The sequence below is a fragment of the Trachypithecus francoisi genome, unplaced genomic scaffold (assembly GCF_009764315.1).
Source record: "Trachypithecus francoisi isolate TF-2019V2 unplaced genomic scaffold, Tfra_2.0 Lachesis_group19, whole genome shotgun sequence".
Taxonomy (NCBI): Eukaryota; Metazoa; Chordata; class Mammalia; order Primates; family Cercopithecidae; genus Trachypithecus; species Trachypithecus francoisi.
The window spans coordinates 19,880,825-19,903,910 of record NW_022681464.1 but is presented as its reverse complement, the minus strand read 5'-3'; the positions used below and the strand labels follow the sequence as shown (position 1 = coordinate 19,903,910).

Sequence of the window (23,086 nt, the reverse complement as noted above, 5' to 3'; positions counted from 1 at the left end):
CTGCCTCCCTCTGCTTGCGGGGAAGTGTGGAGCGAGAGGCGCTGGCGGGAACTGGGGCTGCGCTCTGGCGCTCGAGGGCCAGTTCGAGTTCCCACGGGCGCAGGCTCGGTGGGTCCCGCACACGAGCGGCCTGGTCGGCTGGCGCCGCCAGCCCAGGGCAGTGAGGGGCTTAGCACCCGGGCCAGCAGCTGCGGAGATTGCGCCGGGTCCCCCAGCAGTGCTGCCCCGCCAGTGCTGCACTCAAATTCTCACAGGGCCTTAGCTGCTTCCCCGCAGGGCAGGGCTTGGGACCTGCAGCCTGCCATGTCTGAGCTCCCACCCTGTGGTGCGCCGCCACGCAGCCTGAGCCTCCCCAACAGGCGCTGGCCCCTGCTCCATGTCGCCCAGTCCCATCGACAGCCCAAGGGCTGAGGAGTGCAGGTGCGGCTTGGGACTGGCGGGCAGCTCCGCCTGCAGCCCAGTGCAGGATCCACTAGGTGAAGCCAGCTGGGTTCCTGAGTCGGATGGGAACTTGGAGAACTTTGATGTCTATCTAGAGAATCGTAAATACACCAATCAGCACTCTGTGTCTAGCTCAAGATTTGTAAATACACCAATCAGTACTCTGTATCTAGCTCAAGGTTCCTAAATACACCAATTGGTACTCTGCATCTAGCTAACTCTGTGTCTAGCTAACCTAGTGGGGACTTCGAGAACTTTTCTGTCTAGCACTCTGTGTCTAGCTCAAGGATTGTAAACGCATCAATCAGCACTCTGTGTCTAGCTCAGGGTTTGTAAATACACCAATCAGGACTCTGCATCTAGCTCAAGGTTTGTAAATACACCAATTGGTACTCTGTATCTAGCTAACTCTGTGTCTAGCTAACCTAGTGGGGACCTGGAGAACTTTTCCATCTAGCACTCTGTGTCTAGCTCAAGGATTGTAAATGCACCAATCAGCATGCTGTCAAAATGGACCATTCAGCGCTCTGTAAAACAGACCAATCAGCTCTCTGTAATAATTGACCAATCAGCAGGATGTGGGTGGGGCCAGATAAGGGAATAAAAGCAGGCTGCCCAAGCCTGCAGTGGCAACCTGCTCAGGTCCCCTTCCATACTGTGGAAGCTTTGTTCTTTCGCTCTTTGCAATAAATCTTGCTGCTGCTCACTCTCTGGGTCCACGCTGCCTTTATGAGCTGTAACACTCACTGCGAAGATCTGCAGCAGACCATGAACCCACCAGAAGGAAGAAGCTCCAGACACATCTGAATGTCTGAAGGAGTAAACTCCAGATACATCGTCTTTAAGAACTGTAACTCACCACGAGGGTCCGTGGCTTCATTCTTGAAGTCAGTGAGACCAAGAACCCACCAATTCTGGACACAAAACAATTATTAAAGTACAGCTACCCTTCAACAATGGGGAGTAAAGGGGGTCAACCCCCTGTGCAGTAAAAAACCCATGTATAACTTCTGACTCCCAAAAAACTTAACTACAAATAGACTATCACTGAGCAGAAGCCTTACTGATAACATAAATGACACGTATTTTGTATGTTAAACTATATACTGTATTCTGACAATAAAGTAAGCCAGAGAAAAGAAAATGTTAAGAAAATCACAGAAAGAAAACATTTATTATTAAGTGGAGGTGTTTTCATCAAAAAGGTTTTCTCTTCGTCATTTTAACGTTGAATAGGCTAAGGAGGAAGAGGGAGAAGAGGAGCGGTTGGTTTTGCTGTCTCAGGAGCATCGGAGGCAGAAGGCGCTGAAGGAGGTGGAAGGGAAGGCAAACACACTCATGTAACTTTTACTGAAAAAAATTAACATAGAAATAGACCTGGGCAGTTCAAACCCATATTGTTCAAAGGGAAACTGTAATTAAATGTAAATTACAATGAAATCAATCAGCATTCTCAAGCCCCATACTGTGTCCCTAAAAAACATTTCATTAATAAAACCAGATCAAAGCCGGACACGAAAGCTCACATCTGTAATCCCAGCATTTTGGGAGGCTGAGGCGGGTGGATCACCAGAGGACAGGAGTTCAAGACCAGTCTGGCCAACATGGTGAAACCCCATCTCTACTAAAAATACAAAAATTAAGCCAGGCATGGTGGTGCACGCCTGTAATCCCAGTTACTCAGGAGGCTGAGGCACAAGAATCACTTGAACCCAGGAGGTGGAAGTTACAGTGAGCCAAGATCACACCACTGCACTCCAGCCTGGACACAAAGCAAGACTGCAGCATCAAAAAATATAAAAAATAAAATAACTGGCCGGGCACGGTGGCTCAAGCCTGTAATCCCAGCACTTTGGGAGGCCGAGACGGGCGGATCACGAGGTCAGGAGATCGAGACCATCCTGGCTAATACGGTGAAACCCTGTCTCTACTTAAAAAATACAAAAAACTAGCCGGGCGACGAGGCGGGCGCCTGTAGTCCCAGCTACTCGGGAGGCTGAGGCAGGAGAATGGCGTAAACCCGGGAGGAGGAGCTTGCAGTGAGCTGAGATCCGGCCACTGCACTCCAGCCTGGGTGGCAGAGCAAGACTCCATCTCAAAAAAAAAAAAAATACATAAATAAATAAAATAACTAAATAAAAGCAGGTCAAGTCTCACGTCCTCTGGCAAATAAAAGCAGGAAATGCACAAAATGTACCAAGGACATCTTGTCATGCTAGAAAGGATAAAAGTGATTTTAAAAACTGCAATTGTATCCAAAGGACACAAGCAAACTTCCAAGAGGCTGCCACTGACAAAAGAGCATCAAAAATAATAACAATAGTCTGAAATACAAACATATAAAAATCCATGAGCTAAAAATGATAAAAAAAGAAAACAGGCAAGGCATGGTGCCTCATGCCTATAATAACAGCACAAAAACAGTTCTGCTCCAGCCAAACACCATAGAAAAAAACTTCTGCCATACCCATAATACTAGCAAAGAAAATGGTAAGCCTAGACTTCCACCCTCACAGTACTGTAATGTGGATCCCAACATTCCCACCAGAGTAGTGTCAGAGAAGGCAAAGTAGGGAACCTGGACTTCCAACCCCACTCAGCAATAAGGAAACACTCCCCACTGGGCTGTATCACAGGAGGCCTAGGGGAACAACAGGACTTTCACCATGGTATGGCAGTAATGGGAACATATACTCCTTCTCCCCTCCCCACGGTGTCAGTGGAGACCTACTGGAAAGCCAGAACTTCTACTCGCACACAACAGTACCACAGTACCTCCTCCTCCTGATGGGGCAGTGTCAGTGAAACCCAGTTAAATTAAGATTAAATAAGATCTATCATCTTGGCTAAGCACTGTGGCACATGACTGTAATCTCAACACTATAGGAGGCCGGGGTGGGTGGACTGCTTGAGTTCAGGAGTTCAAGGCCAGGCCGGGGCAACATGGCGAAACCCCATCTTCACAAGAAACACAGAAAAATCAGCCAGGCATGGTGACGTATGCCTGTAATCCCAGGTATTCAGGAAGCTGAGGTGGGAGGATTCAGAAGGTGGGAGGATTGCTGAGCCTGGGAGGTCATGAAGTGAGGTGCCACCGCACTTCAGCCTGGGTGACAGAGTGAGAGCCCATCTCAAAAACAACAACAACAACCAACAACAACAACCTAAAGTCTCATAACATCCCAAAATCCATTATATCCATTAAAAAAAAAATCACCCCATATCAAGAATCAGGAAGATCTGAAACAGAATGGGGAAAAACAGCAACAGATCCCAACACAAAGTAGAGAGGTTTAAATGATCTTACAAAGACTTTAAAGCAGCCACCAAGGCTGGGCAACACAATGAGACCCCCATCTCTACAAAAATAAAAATTAAAAAATTTGGCATGGTGGCTCATACCTGTAGTCCCAGCTACTTAGGAGGCTTGAGCCCAGAGGTTGGAGGTTTACAGTGAGCTACAATCACACCACCATACTCCAGCCTGGGCAAGAGAGCAAGACTCTGTCTCGAAATAAATAAATAAAGCAAGCAGCCATCATAAAAATCCTTTATTAACTAGCATATAAAATATGTTGAGGCCGGGCGCGGTGGCTCAAGCCTGAAATCCCAGCACTTTGGGAGGCTGAGACGGGCGGATCACGAGGTCAGGAGATCGAGACCATCCTGGCGAACACGGTGAAACCCTGTCTCTACTAAAAAATACAAAAACCTAGCCAGGCGAGGTGGCAGGCACCTGTAGTCCCAGCTACTCGGGAGGCTGAGGCAGGAGAATGGCGTAAACCCGGGAGGCGGAGCTGGCAGTGAGCTGAGATCCGGCCACTACACTCCAGCCTGGGCGACAGAGCGAGAGTCCGTCTCAAAAAATAAATAAATAAATAAAATATGTTGAAAATACAACATATCAAAAATCTGTGGGGCATAGCTGAAGCAGTGCTGAGAGAAATTCTGAACACTAAAGGTATAGTCTCAAATCAATAATCTGTAATAAGTTCCCACTTCAAGAACCTAGAAAAAGAACAAAATTAACCCAAGCAAGTAAAAGGAATGAAATAATAAAGGCTAGAACAGAGATCAATGAAAATAAAAACATAAAAATGCAGAAAAAAATTAAATCAATGAAGCAAAGCACTGGTTATTTGAAAAGATCAATACAACTGAAAAGTCTCCAGCCAGAATGACAAAGAAACAGGAGGGAAGACACGAATTATCAATATCAGGAATAAAACAGGATATCACTACAGACTCTACAGGCATCCAAAGGATAAAAAGGAAATACTATGAATAACTCTAGGCATATAACTTTGACAACTTAGATAAAATGGACCACTTCCTCAAATAATACAAGCTACCACAACTCACTCAGTATGAAACAGATTTGAATAGCCTTATAACAATTAAGGAAATTGAGTTCTCAATCTTAAAATCCGCCCCCCCAAAAAATCTCCAGATCCAGACGGTTTCCACCAGAAAATTATACCAAATGTTTAAAGAATCTTTAAAATTCTACACAATCTCTTCTAGAAAATAGAAGAGGCTAGGCGCGGTGGCTCAAGCCTGTAATCCTAGCACTTTGGGAGGCCCAGACAGGCAGATCACGAGGTCTGGAGATCGAGACCATCCTGGTTAACACGGTGAAACCCCGTCTCTACCAAAAATACAAACACTAGCCGGGCGAGGTGGTGGGCGCCTGTAGTCCCAGCTACTTGGGAGGCTGAGGCAGGAGAATGGCATAAACCCGGGAGGCGGAGCTTGCAGTGAGCTGAGATCTGGCCACTGCACTCCAGTCCGGGCGACAGGGCAAGACTCCGCCTCAAAAAAAAAAAAAGAAAGAAAGAAAATAGAAGAGGGAACACATCTCAATTCATTTTATGAAGTTAGTGCTATGGCACTCTGACATCAAAACCAGACACAGAACCCAAAAAAATGAAAACTACAAACCAACAGTCTTCGTTAATACAGATGTACCCATTCCTTTTTTATTTTTTAATAACAGAGTTTCACTCTTGTTGCCCAAGCTGGAGCACATTGATGTGATCTGGCCTCACCACTGCCTCAGCCACCCAGGTTCAAGCAATTCTCCTGCCTCAGCCTCCCAAGTAGCTAGGACTACAGGCATGCACCACTACACCTGGCTAATTCTATATTTTTAGTAGAGACGGGGCTTCTCCATGTTGGTCAGGCTGGTCTCGGACTCCCGACCTCAGGTGATCCACCCATCTCAGCCTCCCAAAGTGCTGGGATTACAGGCATGAGCCACTGCACCCAGCCAGATGTAAACATTCTTAACAAAATATTAGTAAATAAAATTCAGCAACATATAAATAAGAATTATACAACACAGATAAGTGTAATTTATTCCAGGAATGCAAAGCTAGTTCAAGATTAGAACATCAATGTGGGCCGGGCGCGGTGGCTCAAGCCTGTAATCCCAGCACTTTGGGAGGCCGAGACGGGCGGATCACGAGGTCAGGAGATCGAGACCATCCTGGCTAACACAGTGAAACCCCGTCTCTACTAGAAATACAAAAAAACTAGCCGGGCGAGGCGGCGGGCGCCTGTAGTCCCAGCTACTGGGGAGGCTGAGGCAGGAGAATGGCGTAAACCCGGGAGGCGGAGCTTGCAGTGAGCTGAGATCCGGCCACTGCACTCCAGTCCGGGCGACGGAGCGAGACTCCGCCTCAAAAAAAAAAAAAAAAAAAGAACATCAATGTGATGCACCATATTAACAGGCTAAAAAGAAAAACTGCATGGTCAAACCAATTAATGCAGAAGAGGCTTCTGACAAAATTCAACAACTATTCATGATAAAATCCCTCAGAAATCAAGAATAGAGAATTTCCTCAATTTGATAAAAAGCACCTAAAAAAAAAGAAGAGAAAAAAAAACCTACAGCTAACATTCCATCACAATGGATAAAGACTGAATGTTGATCAGGAACAAGGCAATAACTGTTTACTCTCATCAGTCTTATTACACATGATGCTGGATATTATAGCAAGTACAATAGGGCAAGAAAAGGAAATAAAAGACAAAAAATTAAAAAAGAAATAAAACTGTCCCTATTTGCAGATGACATGATTATCTACAAAGCAAACGCCAAGGAATTTATGGAAAAAAAATTTTTACAGCAAATAAATGTGTTCAGCAAGAGCTGAATTGTGCAGGCTGGAGTGCAGTGGCATGAACTCGGCTCACTGCAACCTCTGCCTCCCAGGTTCAAGCGGTTCTCCTCCTCAACCTCCTGAGTAGCTGTGATTAGAGGCATGCACCACCGCTGCCGGCTAACTTTTGTATTTTTAGTAGAGATGGGGTTCTGCCATGTTGGCTAGGCTGGTCTCAAACTCCTGACCTCAGGTGATCCACCCACCTTGGCCTCCCAAAGTGCTGGGATTACAGGCGTGAGCCACCAGACCCTGCCGCGTATTATTTTTACCACAATGAAAAAATGCACACACACAAAAATGTACTCAAGGATCAAGATTCAACAAAATTGGTCATTTTTACTGCTTTTAATGTGCACATTAGGTAAAACTGACTTTTTTTTAACTGTGAGTGTGTGGCGTTAAAAATACAGTTGACTTTTGAATAGCACAGGTGTTATAGGCACCAACCCATCACACAATCAAAAACCTGCATATAATTTTTGACCCCCCCCAAAACTCAGGGAGTCTTGCTGCCTCAGGAAGAAAATTAATGTATACATGGACCCACAAAGGTCAGACCTATGAATTTGACTGCTCTAGTTGTCTCATATAAGTGGAATCATACAATTTGTTCTTTTGTGACTGGTTTAATTCACTTAGCATAATGTTTTTGAGGTACATCCATGTTGTAGCATGTGTCAGAATACCCTTTCTTTTTAAGTATATATTACATTATGTTTATTCATTTATCTGTTGTTGGACACTTGGGTTGCTTTCACCTTTCGGCTGTTGTTAATAATGCTGCTGTGGAACACTGGAATTATGGGTGTGCACATATCTGTTTGAGTCCCTCCTTTATTCTTTAGGAGTTTATACTCAGGTAGAATTGCTGAATCATGGTAATTGTATATTTAAATTTTTTAGAAACTGTCATATAGTTTTCTATAGCAGCTGCACCATTTTATATTCTGGCCAGCAGTGTGCCAGGGTTCTTACTTGTTTTGACATCCTCACTAACATTTGTTATTTTCTGCTTTTTGATAATAGCCATTCTAATGGATATGAAGTGGTATCTGCTTGTGCTTTTGATGTGCACAGAGACAGAAAATAAAAGGGTTGCTGGGGAAGAAGAAAATGGGGAGTTAATGTTTAATGGATACAAAGTTTCAGTTAGGGGAAATGGAAAAAAGATCTGGAGATAATGATGAGTGCTACACAACAACTGAATGTACTTAATGCCACCGAACTAAAAAAGGTTGAAATTGTAAATTTCGTTATATATACATTTATATATGTTATAGATACATACATATATATGTGTGTATACATATAAAAAAAAAAAAAAAAAACAGGGTCTCACTCTGTCACCCAGGCTGGAGTGCAGTGTGACACAGCCATGGTCACCACAGCCTCAACCTCCTGAGTCGGGGATCCTCCAACCTCAGAGTATGCTGTTCAATAGAAAACTGTGCAAAGATTACTACTACAGTTTGCCTTAATTAATGATTAGGTGCTACTGGTTTTCACCCACCTTTGCTTTTGTATCATGAAGATGCGTCTCATATATGGCTTGCAAATCGTTGAACTTCTAAGAGATTAATAGCCAGAATATATATATACACACACATATACACACACACACACACACACACATATAACTCCTACAATTCAACAAAAAACAATTCAAAACAGGCAAACTGCTTGAACAGACATTTATCCAAAAAAGATATACAGAAAATCAGTAAGTACACGAAACTATGCTCACCATCATTAGTCATTAGGGAATAGCTGAGACTACAGTAGCACACACTACCAAACCCAGCTAATTTTTGTTTTTTTTTTTTTTTTTGTAGAGACGGGGTTCACCATGTTGCCCAGGTTGATCTCAAACTCCTGGGCTCAAGCAATTCACCCACCTCAGCTTCCAAAAGTGTTGGGATTACAGGTGTGAACTACCACACCAGAATTTTTTTTTTTTTTTTTTTTACTGCCTTTAATGTGCACATTAGATACAACTGATTTTTTTTTTTTTAACTGTGTGTGGCATTAAAAAAAAAGTTGACTTTTAAATAACACAGGTGTTACAGGCACCAATCCATCACACAATCAAAAACCTGCATATAATTTTTGAGACCCCCCCCAAAACTTAAGGAGTTGGTGTCTTGCTGCCTCAGGAAGAAAATTCATGTATACATGGACCCACAAAGGTCAGACCTACGCTGCTTAATGGAAAACTGTGCAATGATTACTAGTACAGTTTGCCTTAACTAATGATTAGGTGCTACTGGTTTTCACCCCCTTTGCTTTGGTATCATCAAGACGTGTCAATATAGCAAGTAAGGACAAACAAGCCTAAGTAGTATCAGGAAAATCATTTTGACCTTTTGGACCCATATAACCCCCTAAAAGGGTCTTGGTGATTCACAGTGGTCTGTTGACCACATTTTAAGGACCACAGCTCTAAAAGGGGTTAAGTATGAACAGGGTGGAACAATGTAATAGACTAAAAAGGCTGGAAATTTTTCAGGTCTTTCTCAACCAAGAAAATATAACTCAGGGTTCATTATTTGACTCAAGATATCAGAAGTTCCTAAATCATACACTAGTTCTAAAAGAAACAACCAAATATTCTCTAATACCTCTTCCAATTCTAAAACCCTCAGATTCTACACTTTTCAACATTCATTCAGTAACTCATTCAACACACAGTTATTGTGTCTATTGTATGCTAGGTTCTGAGGGAATAAAGAAATAAGTTCAGTCCTCCAGTAATAAACTCAACACACTATTATAGATAAATGCTATAATAACAACAGTTAAAAGTACATGACACCATGGAAAATGTCACGAGTAGGAAAAATTAGTGAATTTGAAGACAATTAAAATTATTGATTCTGGGGAGCAGAAAGAAAAAGAATGAAGAGAAATGAACACAGTCTAATGGATCTGCCAATTAACAAATGCATTATGAAGTTACAAAAAGAAAAGCAAGAGAAAAGGATGAAGAAATGATACATGATAAACTAATGGCCGAAAACTCCAAAACTTGAAGAAAGACATGAATCTACAAATCCAAAAAGCTTAACAAACTTCAAGCAAGATAAACTGAAAGAAACCCACACTAAGACACATTATAATCAAACTGTCAAAAACAAAGACAACGAGAATCTTGAAAGCAGCAAGATTAAAAGCCAATTTCTCATCAGAAACCACGAGACCAGAAAACAGTAAGACAATGTATTTAACATCCTAACAGGAAAAAAAAAAAAAAACAACTGTCAACCAAATTTTTATACTTAGCAAAAAAATCCTTCAAAACTAAAGGATAAATTAAGGCATTTCAAGCTAAACAAAAGCTGACAGAGTTTGCTACTATTAAACCTGACCTACAAGAAATCCTAAAGAGAGTACTTCAGGATGAAATTAAAGGATACTAGATAGTAACTAGAAGCCATAAGAAATAATGAGCATCAGTAAAGGTAACTCCCTAAGTAAATATAAAAGCCAATATTGTATTTTTAGTCTGTCACTTCTCTTTTTGTTTCCTATGTGATTTAAAAATCAAATGCATAAAACATAAGTTTATCAAATGGTATACAACATATAAAGATGTAATTTGTGATAACATAAAAGGAGGACAGGGCTATAGAGGAACAGAGTTTTTGTATCCTATTGAAGATAAGTTGGTATCAATTTAAAAAAAAATTTTTTTTTTTGAGACAGAATCTTGCCCTGTCACCCAGGCCGGAGTGCAATGGCATGATCTCGGCTCAGTGCAACCTCCACCTCCTGGGCTCAAGTGATTCCCCTTCCTCAGCCTCCTGAGTAGCTGGGATTACAGGCATGCACCACCACACTTGGCTAATTTTTTGTATCTTTAGTAGAGATGGGGTCTCACCATGTTGGCCAGGCTGGTCTCAAGTTCCTGACCTCGTGATCTGCCCACCTTGGCAGATCATGAGGCGGGCAGATCACAGGTGTGAGCCACCTGGGATTACAGGTGTGAGCCACCACGCCCAATGCCCAACCTCAATTCAAATTTAAGATGTTAACTGAAATTATAAATTTGAATTATAAATTATAAATTTAAAGTTTTAAAGTTTAATTCAAAAAATGTTTCAAAGAACCCATCTCAAAAAACAGAACTAGGGATGATGGGTGGGTGAACAATTAATTCTTCCCAGGAGAGACTATAAAAACCTGAAGAGAGGAGTTGTCATGAGAGTCTGGAGACTAGGGGATAGAGGAGAAATAGAAAAAAGAAAAAGTACATAAAAGCACACAGACACATTAAAGTACAAGACACTTACATCATTTATAAAACTGAAGTGAATCTCACATACCATAAATTTAACCACATTAAAGCATACAATTCAGGCTTTTTTACTGCATTTGTAAGATTGTGCAACCATTACCTCCATCTAGTTCCAAAATACTTTCAGCACCTCCAAAGACAAGCCCACACCCACTAAATAGTTATTCGCCATTCCTCTGTTCACTCTAGCCTCCAGGAGTATTATGGACTTATCTATTCTAGATATTCCGTATATTATGAAATTACACAATATGTGACTTTCTGTGTCTGACTTCTTTTGCTTTGCACGTTTCTGAGGTTGCTCAACACTGTAGAATGTATCAGTATTTCATTCCTTTTTATAGCTGAATATAATATTCCAGCATGTGGATATACCATATTTGTTTATCCATTCACCTGCTAATGAACATGCAGGTTGTTTCAATCGTTTGGTCACTATGAACAGTCCTATTATGAGAATTCTTATAAAGTATTTGTTTGAATATCTGTTTCCAAGTCTCATAAACATATACCTAGGAGTGAAACTACTGGGTCATAATAGTAATTCTATGTTAACATGAGTAAGGAGGACAGCTAGTAGGTGAATGAGATTAGATACAAGGAGATCCGCTGGGAGGCTACAGCAAGAATACTAGTAAATATGAGAACCTAGGCAGTGGGGTGAAAAAGGAAAGGCAAGGGAGATACTGCCAAAAATAATTTAAAAAGCTGAAGGCGAGAAAACTATGAAGAAAGAGGTTGAAACAATCTTGAAGTTCTGAGCATAGGCAACTAGAAGATTAGTAATGCCCTTCACTGAAATAGGAAAGGCGGAGCAATAGGAAAGAGGAATGGGAATGGGGGAAGATGACAAAAAAGGGTTTATGTGCACAATGCGTTTGGGATGTGTAGGAAATGCCATTCAGTGATGCTGAGACTGGGGCTACAGAAAAAGATCATCGAATCATCAGCATATTTATGACAGAAACTAAAAACACCATCTAAAGTATCAAATTATAAACCCGTACTAATTGATTTACCAATTAAATGCTAGTGAATCTATGGCCGGGCATGGTGGCTCATGCCTGTAACCCCAGCACGTTAGGAGGCCAAGACAGGCAGATCACTTGAGGTCAGGAGTTCAAGACCAACCTGGCCAACATGATGAACCCCGTCTCTACTAAAAATAGAAAAAAATTAACCAGATGTGGTGGTGGGTGCCTGTAATCCCAGCTACGCGGGAAGCTGGGGCAGGAGAATCACTTGAACAAGGAGGCGGAGGTTGCGGTGAGCAAAGGTCACACCACTGCACTCCAGCCTGGGCAACAGAGCGAGACTCCACCTCAAAATAAATAAATAAGTAAATAAATAAAATATTAGTAAATCTAGATGAAGTGCTCAAATTACTTTTACTTGGGGATCTCCAAAGAAATAGAATCAATAGGACAGAGAGAGAAATACTGACTGATTATAAGGAATCAGCCATGGGAATCTGGAGGTTGACAAGTCCCAAGATCTGCAGTTCAGACTGCAGGACAGCCTGAAGATCCAGAGGAGCCAATGGAATAGTTCCAGTCCAAGTCCAAAGGCCTAAGAACCAGGACTACCAATGGTGTAATTCCAGTCTGAAGGCTAGCAAACTGGAGACCTGGAAGAGCAGCCAATACTTCAGTTTGAGTCCAAAGGCAGGAGAAAAAAAGAAAAAAGGAAAAAAAAAAAAAAGTTCAGGCTCAAAGGCAGTCAGCAGAAGTTCTCTCTTATTCATGGAAAAATCAACCTTTTCATTCTATTTATGTCTTCAACTGGCTGGGTAAGTCCTACTTACATTAGGGAGGGCATCTGCTTTTCTGTCTGATTCAAATGTTCATCTCATCCAGAAAACACCTACACACACATATCCAGAAATGGCTGGCTGAATGTCTGGGCATCCTGTTGCCCAGTCAAGTTGACAAAGAAAATTAACCATCACAAATGCTGTTCAAGATAATACCTCATGATATTCAACTAAGAAAAGTGAATTTTTTGATAGTTTGGCAAAAATACGGTCCTTGACAAAAATGATTTGCTAGATTAAATGTCTAAGGTATTTTTAAACCATATTCTGAAGCAAAATGATGTTCCTTTAACTGGACCAAAGTGTGCCATCACAAAAATCAACCAATACAAACCATTTTCCCAACTTAGAGAAAAACTAATTGATGTTTTCAGTTTTAAGTCTTTTTTCATAATGCGACTTAATTCTTCAATACTTCCTTCTATTAGCCTGTACAAGAATCAAGTAAGATACATTTATTTAGCACAAAGTTAGACAATTATTTTAAACTTAAATGTGCATTTCATGATACTCTTTACAGAGTTTTTTTTACAAAGCATCAAGAAGTGACATCTGAACGAGTTTGAAAATCACTTAAACAATTAAATACACATTTAAAATAAGATTGCACAGTTCTCAGCCTGACATTTGCCATCATAAAGATGTACATTCTCTTTTAGATACCGTAACAAATTAAAGTGATAATTCCAGAAATACCAAAAAATTTGTTCTTGTAAATAACAAGTTGATTCTAGAGTTTATATAAAAAAAACAAAACAAGAATACACAAGAAAACTCTGCAACAGGGAAGAGTAATTGCTGAAGGGAAAAAAGCGTGTCTGAGAGGGTACATGTCCTATCAGCCATGAAAACATAATAAAGAGTATATAACAGTGCTACACGAGTAGACAGAGCAATGCAACAGAATGAGAGTGAGAATACACACCAATACATAGAAAAACTTAAGGTAATGAACTTTTCACAAAATGGTGTGATACACTAATGCCGAGCCCTTCTATCAAGGTCTCTTAAATCATCACCTAAAACCATTAAGAAAATACTAGTATATTTACTAACGACATATACATTTTAATAGAAAAAACAGACATCCTAAACGTTCATCAACAGAGTAACAATTATGTAAATTTTGACATATCCATAAAATGAAATACAATGCAATCATTTTTTAAAACAAAGCAATGCCATTAAACTATTAACAGACTGATTCTGGGTAGAGAAATGGTTAAGGAGGGAATAGGAATGGAAAGAACCCATATATCATTCTTTACAGGCTTTTGGTCGTTTTTTTGTTTTTTTTTTAGGTGGGAGTCTAGCTTTGTCTCCCAGGCTAGAATGCAGTGGCACAATCTCGGCTCACTGCAACCTCCCCCTCCCAGGTTCAAGTGATTCTCCTGCCTCAGCCTCCCAAGTAGCTGGGATTACAGGTGCCCACCACCACACCCAGCTAAATTTGGTATTTTTAGTAGAGACAGGGTTTCACCATATTGGCTAGGCTGGTCTTGAACTCCTGATCTCAAGTGATCTGCCCACCTCAGCCTCCCAAAGTGCTGGGATTACAGGTGTCAGCCACCACATCCAGACTTTTTTGCCTTTTAAATTTCATTTTATGTACATATTACCTACTAAATATTTTTAAAAACACACCTGGAAAATCCAAGCATTCAACATAAGCATGGTAAACCATTTTGTTAAAAAAAAAATTATCAGTTATTACAGATAAAAAGGAGTAAGAAAAGCTATAAAAAGGAGAACAAGATGAATAGGCACCTTAGAACAGCCATGAGTTATGCAAGAGAACCAAAATGACCACAAAGCTCAGATGACAGCAAGGTGACTAAATAAATAATTCATCATTATAATCCTTTCATTTTTCTTTTTTCTGTATAATCCTCTTTATATATTTTTACAAACAAAAAATAAGAAAGGTGAGGCGCAATGCTGACACCTATAATCCCAGCATGTTGTGGGGCCAAGACAGGAGGATCATCTGAGCCCAGGAGTTCAAGACCAGCCTCAGCAACACGGCAAGACCCTGTTTCTATCCAAAAAAAAGAAAAAAAGAAAAAATCAGCCAGCCATGGTGGCATGCACCTGTGGGCCTAGCTACTCAGGAGGATTGATTGAGCCTAGGACGTTGGGGCTGCAGTGGGCCCTGATCTACCACCACACTCCAGCCTGGGCAACAGAGCCAAACCCTGTCTCTCAAAAACAACAACATATAGCACACACACACACACACACCTTAAGACACTTATTTTCAGATACAAAACACTAAAAGTTTATCTAACCCAGGCTCCATGGCTCATGCCTATAATCCCAGCACTTTGGGAGGCCAAAACAGGAGGATCACTTGAGCCCAGGAGTTTCAGATCAGCCTGGGCAATACGGCAAACATGGTCTCTACAAAAAATGCAAAAACAATTATTAGCCAGGCATGGTGGTATGCACCTAGAGTCCCAGTACTCAGGGGGCTGAAGTGGAAGGATCACTGAAGCCCAGGAGGCAGAGGTTGCTGTGAGTCGAGATCATGCCACTACACCTGGGTGACAGAGTAAGACCCTGTCTCAAAAAAAATTTAAAAATTAAAGTTTATCTAAATGTGTGTTATCCTGTCTACCTCCAGAAAGGACTCATGAATGGAAATGTTCTATTTGAAAAGTCAAATAATGCTGTTCTACATAAGACCACATTTGAATGATTACAACAGCTAAAACCTATGTCTATATTCTTGGTACAGCTCCTAGTAAATTCTACATATACTTCAAATCTTAAATCAAAGGACCATTCCCTGATTCCATAAACTAGGATAGGTTCCCAATTACATTTCTCCTTTGTATTACTGTGCAGTTACTAGTTTAGCAGAGTCCACTTGCCTGGCTGATATGTAAGCTTCATGAAGACAGTTATACGTCTTTTTATGTGCTCAATCATCCTCGTTCACTAAGAGAGTAAGGAGATCAGTAAGTATTTCTTGAATAAAGAAAACAGAGGAAATTTCTTGTATTTTTTGTGACAGGGTCTCACTCTGTTGCCGAGCCCAGACATGCACTACATGGGAGTCATCAAGGTCAGTTTGACAACATTAATCCTCTTAAATATAAGAACTTAGAAGGTGCAAGCATTGTCTACTTTTTCAATTCTAACTCTGAAAGAGAAACGAGTAACAGTATCAGACAATATAAAAGTCACTGAATTGTCAATTTAAAACAGAATCTCCTCATTTTTAGGATTTATATTGCTATATATTTTTAAAGCAAATGAAAAATGTTCTTTAACTTCTCCATTTTTCTAAAACCAAATTAGTAAGAACAGGCAAGAATATACAGTACTTATTTTAGCACATCTTACAAATTTAAAGCTGTATTAGTGAATACGAATGTTAATTCAACAAATATTTAAGATCTTTCATCCAACGCAGTATGCTGGGGCTATGGAAGCTAAAAATTGAAATAGGAAAACAACGTGAAGGAGCCTACTATCTACTTCACAACCAATATGTAACTCCCCAACCTATAATACAATATGAATGGTAATTAGTTCCCTGAAAGATATCTAACATAGCTTACTGATGAAAACGTGCTCATTTCAACAAATGATTACAAACAGGAGGAAAATCTAAACCTCAAATAATGTATTATTTTAATTGTTGCCAACCCTAGAAAAAAATAAACCCAGCATGGTAGTGTGCATCTGTAGTCCCAGCTACTTGGGAGGCTGAGGCATGAAGATCACCTGAGCCCAAGTTCAAGAGCAGCCTCGGCAACATAGTGAGACACTGTCTCATTTAAAAAAAAAAAAAAATTAGGAAACACAGTTAATAGGCATTCAAAGGCCGACCATTTCCAGGTTTGGCTCTTTGCATCCAAAGCTATTTATCACCTCAGCACTTTCACATATTCCCAGTGGCTGCAGGCCCAAACTCCCCCAACTTCTTCAAACAGGTCTTCTATTAAACATCACCTTGCAGAGATGATTTCCCTCTAACTAAAGATTTCCTCCTTCAAAGAACTAAACACAAAATTTATATCAAAAATGTTTTGTTTATTGGTTGCCCTTACCACGAAACTATAAATTCTGAGGGCAGAAATAAACTTTTCTTTTCTTTACCACTGTAATACACAATCAATAAATACAGGGTGAATTAACATACTTTAAGGGGTTGAGGCACTTATAGTTTTGTTAAGACACCAATATAACATAAAAGAGGCTGGTACAAAGGATACAATCACCAGACAAGGGAGGGCAGTGACCTTCAACTACAAACAATTTCCCCCTATCTATCTATCGATCTATCTTGTTTTCTACAGCTCTTATAGAGATCTTTCAGTGAGTGTGTGTAGAAAAGAGCCCAAATGTTAGTGTTGGTTTCTAAGTTCAGGTATGTTCATGGTCAATATTTCTACAGAAACGAATATAAATAATGTATATTAAGTTTTATAATTTAGCCTAGTATTGACTGAGACATTTACAGTTTAAAACAGTTTAAAGGACACTATTATGAAAGTAAAAAGACAACCCACTGAATGGAAGAAAATATTTGTGGTATGAATATAATACAATACTTGTACCTAGTATACATTGGGAACATTGGGAACATTTACAACTCAGTAATAAAAAGACAAATTTTAAAATAGGCAGAATAAATATTTCTCCAGACAACATCCAAATGGCCAGTAAGTACATGAAAATAGGCTCAGCATAATTAGTCATCTGGGAAATGCATATCAAAATCATAATGAGATACCACTTCATACCTATTAGGACAGCTGTAATCAAAAAGACAGATAACAAATATTAGCAAGGATGTAGAGAAATTGGACCCTCATACACTGCTGGTAGGAATGTATTTTAAAAACATGTACCCACTGTGGAAAATAGCCTGGTAGATCCTCAAAAGGTTGAACATAGGATTCCCATATGACCCAGAAATTCCACTCCTCAGTAAATATCCAAGATGAAAACATATCCACAAAAACAAAACAAACCAAAACAAAAAAAAACCTTGTACAGGAGTGCTCACAGCAGCATTATTTATAATAGCCAAAAAGTGGAAATAACTCAAACGTCTATCAACTGATGAATGGCTAAATTCATACAACAGAATATTATTCTGCCATAAAAAGGACTGAAGGACAGTATGCGGTCTTTTGCAACTGGCTTCTTTTAGTTAGCATGTTTTCCAGGCTCATCCATGTTATAGCCTGGATGGAAAACATGCAAAAGACCACATACTATATAATTCTATTTATATGAAATGGTAAAAATAGTCCAATCTATAAAGGTAAAGTAAATTAGCAGTTGCCTAGGGTTGGGAGAGATGGGGAACTGGGGACAACAGCTAAATGGCATGGAGTTTCTTTCTGGGTAACAAAAATGTTCTAAAACTGGTGACAGCTTTACAACTCTATAAACATTAAAAATCACTGAATAGTATACCTTGAATGGATGAATGGTGTGGTATGTGAATTACATCTTAATGAAGAAGTAACAAAACGGTCACTTACATTTTTGGTTACACTTTACTGCATTTATCAGGAAAATTATATGTAATTTTGGTCTTCATAAAGGTCTTGAGGTTTATCCCTCCAAACAGAAACTCTTTCATTAAAGGAGACAAAGATAAGGAAGGTAGAAAAAGAAGGGAAACCTTCATAACTGAATGGCTACCATATCTAACATATATAATTTAACCATTCATTCTTAATTTTTTTGTTTATTTTCTGAGACAGGGCCTTGCTCTGTCGCCCAGGTTGGAGGGCAGTGGCACATTTGGCTCACTGCAGCCTGAACCTCTTGGGCTCAAGTGATCCTCCAACCTCAGCTTCCTGAGTAGCTTAGGCCCGCCCAGCTAATTTTGGTATTTTTTGTAGAGACAGGGTTTTGCCGTGTTGGCCAGGCTGGTCTCAAACTCCTGAGCTCTGGCAATCCACCTCCCTCAGCCTCCTAAAGTGCTGCAATTACAGGCGTGAGCCACGGTATCCAGCTCATTGTTATATTTTGAACAGCAGCTTCTCCCACTCTCACATTTTTGTCTTTACACACTTTGAGAAACTAAAGAATGCCTGGCTTAACACAAAATGTTCAACTAATTTTCCTTAGTTTGTTAATATATTTTCAAGATTGATTGATTTCTTCTATAATTATTCTGCAGAGATAATGTGATTCAAGATATGGGAAAATAACTAAAAGAACGTCTGGTACTCAGTAAGTGATTGTCATTATCATTAAACTACCGGAGATGAGAATCCTGAAGTTGATGAGTAAAACTGCAAGGAAGGGGAAGGACACAAAGGCTACACCCTACAAAAGCAGTCATCTGTCAAGAAAAGGAAACCCTTGGCAGAGTAGGCCAGGCTAATATGAGGATTGCAGCAGCAGCGGTATGTTCATCAGCATCACCATTACTATCACCACTATCATCACTACCACCCTCCTCCTAAAGCAGCTTTTTATATGCTTTAACTTTTTCTACTTATGAAACACTTAAACATACGGAAATATCACAAACCTTGCTAAAAGCGTATCTTACAATTTTCCCACACTTGCACCAACATTTTCTTAAATACATTAAATATTAGCTAGCTTTCTTCTATGGCAACCACTATCTTGGAAAATGGTGTTAATCACTACTATGCATATTCTAATATAGGTATCTATAAACAAAAGGAGTACTGTTTTGCATGTTTTTAAACTTTACCCTATAGCATTATTCGTCTGTACCTTGTTTTCTTAGCTCAAGATTTTGTTTGTTGTTTTTCAGTTCAGTCATGTTGTTTCAAGCAGCTCTAGTTCACTCGTGAGAACTTTTGGATAGTACTACATTTTATCAATATCACAGTTTATTTGCCCATTCTCAAGCTAATGGAATGGTTTTTTGTTTGTTTTCTTATTTTTTTGTAAAGACATGGTCTCACCTGCTTTCAATTTTGTTATGAAGCTGCAGTAAACATAATCCTTGAGCACAATACTTATTTCTAGAATATATTCCTAGAAAGAAAACTGTTAGGTCAAAGGATATATTTAATATATACCTCCAACTTCATCAACTAAGCTGATCTACAAAATAGTTACATGTTTTTACATTACCGCCGAGTGGTGTAAGAGTTTCTGTTTCTCTTCGTCTGCAACAATTAACCATACTGCCATACTTTTTGCCAAAGTGATGACCATAAAGTGGTACCTCACTGGCTTACTTTTTCTGACTTGTAAGATTAAGTATCATTTATTGACCTTTCAGGTTCCTCATGTGAAATGCCTATAAACAGTATTGCCATTTTTCTACTGATTTGTAATAGTTCTTAAGACAGTCTAGGTACCAACCCTATATTGATTACATGTGTTTCTAAATGCTCTTTGCAAAAAGAAAAAACAAGATAAACCTGTTACTGATTCTGAACTCTAGTAAAATGTAAAAGCAAAGCTAATTCCTGACTTTTCAAAGTTCAAAGCTACATTCCAGACCTTTATGTCAGTGTTTCTCAAACCTTTCTGTCCACTCACAGAAGATGAATTCCTCATTCAGGGCCAATACACATATACCTATTACACATAAACTGAAAAACAAGGCTGTAAATCAATTTATTCTAAAGAATGGGTGACGTTTTCATAACCACAAACAATATACAAAGACAGACTGTCTCCATTCTATACAGCCAACATTTTGGTTCACATTTTGTCTGTTATGTAAATACATCATATAGCTTTCACAAGGTTCAGTAAGCAAGCGTCTATTTCGATTAACAACGGTTTGTTAAAACCTTTAACACTTGATAAACAACCATCATATCCATCAGGATGTTTGCAACAACAATGAAGAGTGTCCACTCTACCCCATGAATTAAGAATTAAAGTACAAGCTCAGACTAAGTAAATGAAATTTTTCATTTTCAGTCGCACTAGCATAATTAATTTTTTACAGATAAAGTTGCTCAAGTTGCCCTGCATACGTGAACTGATTCTGAATGCTTTAGTGACAAATATCTCAAAAAAGTTTACTTCATTTACAGGAACACTATCAAATGTTTCGGAAAACAAAGACACTGCATTAGGGCATATAATCATTGAACAGGAAAGGACTTCAGGTCACTTACTCCAAATCTCTCCTTTTCAGGTAAGGCATCTGCAACCCAGAAGTTGTAAGAAACTTGCCCAATTGAGATCCTCTAAAATCTGCAAATTCAGAGTCTTTTCTACTGCATCACCCCTCTTCTTACATTAGACTTCTAAAACTATTTCTCTATTAATTTCACGAGAATAAGTTGTTGCGTTATAGAAATGACAGAAGTAACTCCCAAACCCACATCAATCTTTTTCTTTCCACTCCCCTACCTTTTCCCTCCCTTATCCTCCATTATCATTCACAGAATGAAAAAAAATACCTGATCACCTGAATTTCTGGCCCTAATTGGCTGTGGAGTCCCGACCCCCTGCTACTGTTTCTTTGTTAAGCTAACTGGAGTTTTTAAAATTATTCATTCCTTTATTCAATAAATATCTAAGCCCAGACTTTGCAGAAGCGTGGTGCACGCAGCTCCTCCAAGCCCGCAGACCACCTCGGGCTGGCATCCCGACGCCAGGAAGCCGGGGGCGCTGGAGAAGCAGGGTTACCGGGAATGCCTGGAGGCCGGCCGGGTGGTGGGGGGCGGCCGACAGGTGCGGGGGACTCACCTTTCCGCAGCTCCCGCTCCCACACGGTGACGATGGGCCGCGAGTGTTTACGGTGGTGAATGAGCCACAGGGACAAGGTCTGCACGCTCTGCTGTGAGTTGCTCAACTCCGACAGCTTCTTCTCCAGCGCCGCCTCAGAGAAGGCTGACATCCCTCCGACACCACGTTCACGCCGTCCCACGCGGTGGGGCCGAGGGGAGGAGAGTTTCGCCGCCCTAGCCGCGGCCTCGCCCCCTCACCCCACCCTTCCCCACGCTCTCACCACGGCCGCCGCTTCATCCAAGTCCGGCCGCAAACCAGCAAGATGGCGTCCGCCCGGCAGTGACGTCACACGGACCCACGCCCCGCCCCTCCCGCTGCAAGCCCTGGGAAAACGCGCGGCCTAAAAGCGGAACCACCAGGCGGAAGGGGCGGAGCCGAAACAAGTTCAGGGGAGGTGGGCAGGGGCGTGACGCCTGGGTTAGTCTCAGAGGCATGGTGGGAGTTTGCCAGGCCTGAACCCTCCCTAAGGGAAACTCTGTCAAAGAAGCAGTGATTACAGATCTCTATATAGGCGTGTAAATTGGGATAAATTAGGGCAGGCACTTTAAAGACTATTTGCATGACATTTAAAAATACACCTTCCTAGATAGAGTATAGGATGGTTACCAGAGGCTGGTAAGGGTAGTGGGGGAGGGCTAGATAGAAGGACTAATAGAAGGACTAAATATAAATAGGACCTAGTATTTGATAGCATAACAGGGGGACTAGAGTCAATAATAATTTAATTGTACATTTTAAAATAACTAAAAGTATAATTGGATTGTTTGTAACAAAGGATAAATGCTTAAAGGGATGAATACCCAACTTTGCATAATATGATTATTAGGCATTGCCTGTACCAAAATATCTCATGTACTCCATAAGTATGTACACCTACTATGCACCCACAAAAATGAAAAATGGATAAAAATTTAAAAACTATAAAAATACACTTTCCTAGCAATTTCACTAATTGCTGTCAATGCTGGAAAAAAACACCAGCGTGTTTGCACCAGGAGGCTTATTCTAGGTGTTCAGTCCAACACAGTAACTGAAAAATTGAAACATTCACTGTTGCAATCTACACAGGTACATGTATATTCCATAATACATGCAGCAGTTTAAAATAAGGATTAATCCAAGATATGGTGGATTTGGAGGGGTTTGAGTGGGTTTTTGTGGGATCTTTTTTGAGAGAGGGCCTCACTCTCACCCAGGCTGGAGTTCAGTGCCACGATCACAGCTTACTGCAGCCTCGAATTCCTGGGTTCAACCATTCCTCCCACCTTGGCCTCCCAAAATGCTAGGATTACAAGTGTGAGCCACCGTGCCCAGCTGGATTTTTTTTTTAATTACAGAAGCAAAAGTATAGTATACCACTTCTTGTTTAAAGATATATAGTTCATATGGGTTCACAAGTACGTAAACGCATGGCAAAGGTTTAGAGGAATACACACCACATGAATATTGGTCTCAGGGAGAGGATAAGAATTGGAGCCCTTAAATTGTGTCCATATTGTTTTCATTTTTACAAAAAGAATATGTGAATATATTACTTACATAGTTAAAAATTAATTACAGAAATCTCATTATTAATCTAATGCAAACACTGTCACATCCTAAATTTTTTTTTGAGACCGGGTCTTACTCTGTTGCCCAGGCTGGAGTATGTGTTTCAGTCAC

The 23,086-nt window shown here is 40.3% G+C and overlaps 1 protein-coding gene across 2 annotated transcripts in view; it reads right to left on the bottom strand.

Annotated features, from left to right (window-relative positions):
- Positions 1-21,723, bottom strand: part of RPRD1A (regulation of nuclear pre-mRNA domain containing 1A) — a 77,939-nt gene extending 56,216 nt beyond the window's left edge. For both annotated transcript variants that reach the window (XM_033177953.1, XM_033177952.1), the window contains exon 1: positions 21,383-21,723. In XM_033177953.1, the coding sequence (XP_033033844.1) occupies positions 21,383-21,533 (151 nt within the window). In that variant the 5' untranslated portion in view covers positions 21,534-21,723. The remainder of the gene's footprint in view (positions 1-21,382) is intronic.
- Between the last annotated feature and the right edge of the window lie 1,363 nt (positions 21,724-23,086).